Below are 3,694 nucleotides of genomic sequence, written 5' to 3' on the forward strand. Positions count from 1 at the left end.
GTGTGTGTGTGTGTGTGTGTGTGTGTGTGTGTGTGTGTGTGTGTGAACAGTTCATGGCACTCATATCAGAGACTGGAAGGCTCGTAGCCGCAGGCACACAGGTATAGACCAATACACAGCAGAAGGGCAAGTGAGGCCCCGAGGCTCTCGGGAGTCTAAATTAGCAAGTTCTGTGTCTGGAACTTGCCCTTCGATTCTCTATGGCCTCGGCTACTTTCAGTGGGTTGTGCGGCTCTCAGCTTGTGTCCTGTTGTCTGTGTCAGCTACTGAGGATGCGGGTGGAGGAGATAAAGGTGGAACATGGATTCCAATTGTGCTAATGTCGTTTGCAGAATGCTGCAGCTTTGCGGTAGTCAGGGAGCTGCAGCTGTTGGCGGGAGATTCAGGTGTGTGTTCTGTGCTGCTGAGGACATCAAGTTTGGCTGCCGAAGCCTTCACATTTCCTACTTGATGAAACTCTGTAGCTTTTACACAGGAAGTTTCAAGATTCCTTGTGTCAATTTTCCCACATAATCTTCATCTGCAATCTTTAAGGCAAGCAGCGCGAATACCAGTGCCTGTATTTTTGATGAGAAAACTAGGACGTAGGCTTAAATTACTTGGCAAATCTCACAGCTAATTAAGAAGGTTTTCAGGTTGTGTGACCCTGCTCCAGTTTAATTTCTTCCATGCTACATTGCTGACTTTAAATGCTGGCAAACTGATCTGCTAAAATAAAAACCCTGAAACTCAGAGCTATGGGTTCACTCTGCTCATGCTGAGAAGAGCAAAGGGTACAAAAATCTCTGTCCTTTTGCCCCTCCCAGGGAGTCGTCACTGGCGTCTTTAGACCACACTATGTCCGTCACCTTTTGTGTGATGAGGAGATGAGGGGCCTTTCTACCAAGCTGCCCTTTGCTCATTGGTTGATCGAAGAGAAACTCTGAAGCAAAATGAGTGAGGAGGCTTGGGGTCAAGTCTGAAAATGTTCCCTGCACAGTCATTTCACACAGAAGACAGGAGCTTGCGTGGGATCTAGCCTCACAAAGAAAGGGGTCTGCTGGCTCTGGAGACCCTGAGATGGCCTTCCTGGCTCCTCCCTGGTCATGGCTGTAGTTACAAGTGTATTCTTCCTATCCTGCCAGCAAGACTCTCCTTACATGCTTCTTTTTGCCTGTGGTTAGCTTCCACCAAATTGCCAGGAAAAGGACAGTCATCAGAGGGGTCAAAGAAGCAGCCTGTGACAAGAGATACTATGTGGCTGTAAAATCCAACTGAAGGCATGGTTTTACCCACTGTTCCCATTGTTGTGGAAGAGAGGTTGTGTGACCCAGTTCCTTCCTAAGTAGGACCTTAGGGCCTGGGCCACTGGCTTAGGTGGGGTTCTCCCCTAGTCCTCCATGGTGGAAATAGATAGTAGGGTCAGATAGATCTCCATCTGCTGGGGACAGTGCTTGTGGAAAGGGATGAGTCGGTCCCCTGCCTGTGTTCTAATTCCAACTCCCTCTCCCCAGAGGCTTTACGGTTGTTACACACAGGGATGAGCTTTAAGGGGGGGGGGGGGGGGGGATCACTGTTACGGCCAGTGTCCTGGCTTATAGTTGAGTGTGATAGGAGCTTTGCCTTCTCCTTAGCATGAGTTGTCTCTGTTTGTCCTGGTCAGTTTGTAATTGTTAAAAAAAATTTATTTATTCTTATTTTATGTACATTGTATTTTGCCCACATATATGTCTGTGTGAAGGTGTCAGATCCCTGGAGTTACAGACAGCTATGAGCTGCCATTTGGTTGTTGGGAATCGAACCCCGGGCCCCCTGGAAGAGCAGCAAGTCCTGCTCTTAACCGCTGAGCCATCTCTCCAGTCTCCTGGTTAATTTTTATTGTCAGCTTGACACAATCAAGAGCCACCTGAGGAGGGATCTTGACTGAAGAACTGTTCAGATCAGGCGGGCCTGACTGGTGATCGATGTGGAAGGGCCCAGGATGGTTTGGGCAGGACCATCCCTGGGCAGGTAGGCTGCACAAGGGTGGTAGGCTGAGCGCGAGTTGGAGAGCAAAACCAGCGAACAATCTTTCTCCATGGTTTCTGCTTCAAGTTCCTTCTCTGCTTGAGTCCCTGCCCTAAAGCCCCGTAAACCCCAAGCTGGCCATGACGTTTATCATGGCAACAGAGAACAAACCAAAGTCTGCTCTACAAGAACGCGACACCCAAGAGGGGCTAAGTAAACGCAGGGAGTTTTATGCATGGCCCACCATGGATCTAACACTTATTGCTATTATTATTGTCTTTTTCAAGACAGGGTATCTCTGTGTATCTTTGACTGTCCTGGAACTCGCTCTGTAGACCAGGCTGGGCTTTGAGATCCACCTGCCTCTCCCACCTGAGAGCTGAGATTAAAGGCGTGCCCGGCTATTGTTTTAAAGAAATATACATGCAAAGTGGGATTTAAAAGACTTAACCATTCCCAGTCGGTGTCACCGTGACCACAACATCTGTCAGCACAAAGTGAGTGAGGAAAGATGTTTTGGCTTGTGATTTCAGCCCACTGTGGCAGAGAAGCAGGGCAGAGGGGCCCAGTTCACGGCAGCAGAACCATGTGCTGGGGGCCCTTCACATCACAGCTGACTAGGTAGCAGGGAGAGTGACGGGAATCAGGGCCCAGAAAAAGAATGTTCTGAAGCCCATCCCCCAGTGAGCTACTTCAGCCAGCTCGCCCGCCCTCCAAGGCTATGTTAATAGCCTCCCCTATTAACAGCACCATCCAGGGAACAAGTGTTCCAGACTTGAACCTGTGAGGACATTCCAGGTTCAAACCATCACCAATACCTGCTAAATGGCACACAGACATTTTCAGCTCTCCGGCGCTGCATCGTCTTCCTGATTCCCGAAAGCTTCAGATAAAGGGCCAGGATGTTGTGGAAGCTACGCATGCACGCCGAAGGAGCCCTCCTCTCCCACCTTTCCCCATTAAGTCGAAGGCGTCTGCAAACAAACCGTGAACCCAAATGAACGTGAAATCTAATAGGGTTTGGCCACCGGGTGGAATTAGACTATTTTTAGATGAACTATTTAGATGACTATTTTTAATATTGTCCCCACCTGCTTTGCATTCATATTTCTTATGCTTCCCCTGAGGCTCCCATTTGTCAATATTCTGTTTCATTTCATTCCAGGTGTCTGCTGAAGCTGTGATGGGAATATTCAGTGCCTAAGGGGCTTTTGTGTTACCAATTTATGGCCACAGGCCAATTCCCTTACAGGTGAATTTGTTAGGATTTTAGCTTGCTAATCAATTCTGCCAGTCTTTCTGTACGATAGATATATATATATAGCTCTGTATCTATCTGTGCTGTATGCTACTTCCAAAGTAAGATAAAGATGGGGATACTGGTGTTCTATAAATGCTTTAAAACTTCAAAAAAATATATAAAAGTATGTCCATGTATGCCTATGTAAATGAAGGTGTCCAGGGAAGCCAGGGTCAGAGGCATCAGATTCCTTGGAGCTGGAGGTACAGCTGGTTGTGAGTCACCTGATGTGGGTGCTGGGAACTGAGCTAAGGTCCTCCATGAGAGCAGCGTGTGCTCTTAACCCTGAGCCACCCTGCCAGTCCCAGCAAATACTTCTTTTTTTTTTTTTGGTTTTTCGAGACAGGGTTTCTCTGTGGTTTTGGAGCCTGTCCTGGCACTAGCTCTTGTAGACCAGGCTGGTCTCGA

General features: G+C 48.1%; 1 protein-coding gene across 1 annotated transcript in view; it reads right to left on the reverse strand.

Moving 5' to 3' along the window:
* The window catches only part of LOC101993835 (neurexin-1-like), a 17,283-nt gene that overhangs the window by 1,775 nt on the left and 11,814 nt on the right, over nucleotides 1-3,694 (reverse strand). Inside the window, 1 exon segment of the mRNA XM_013351343.1 lies at nucleotides 2,805-2,960. Coding sequence (XP_013206797.1) covers nucleotides 2,805-2,960 — 156 coding nt within the window.

The sequence above is a fragment of the Microtus ochrogaster genome, linkage group LG3 (genome assembly GCF_000317375.1).
Source record: "Microtus ochrogaster isolate Prairie Vole_2 linkage group LG3, MicOch1.0, whole genome shotgun sequence".
NCBI lineage: Eukaryota > Metazoa > Chordata > Mammalia > Rodentia > Cricetidae > Microtus > Microtus ochrogaster.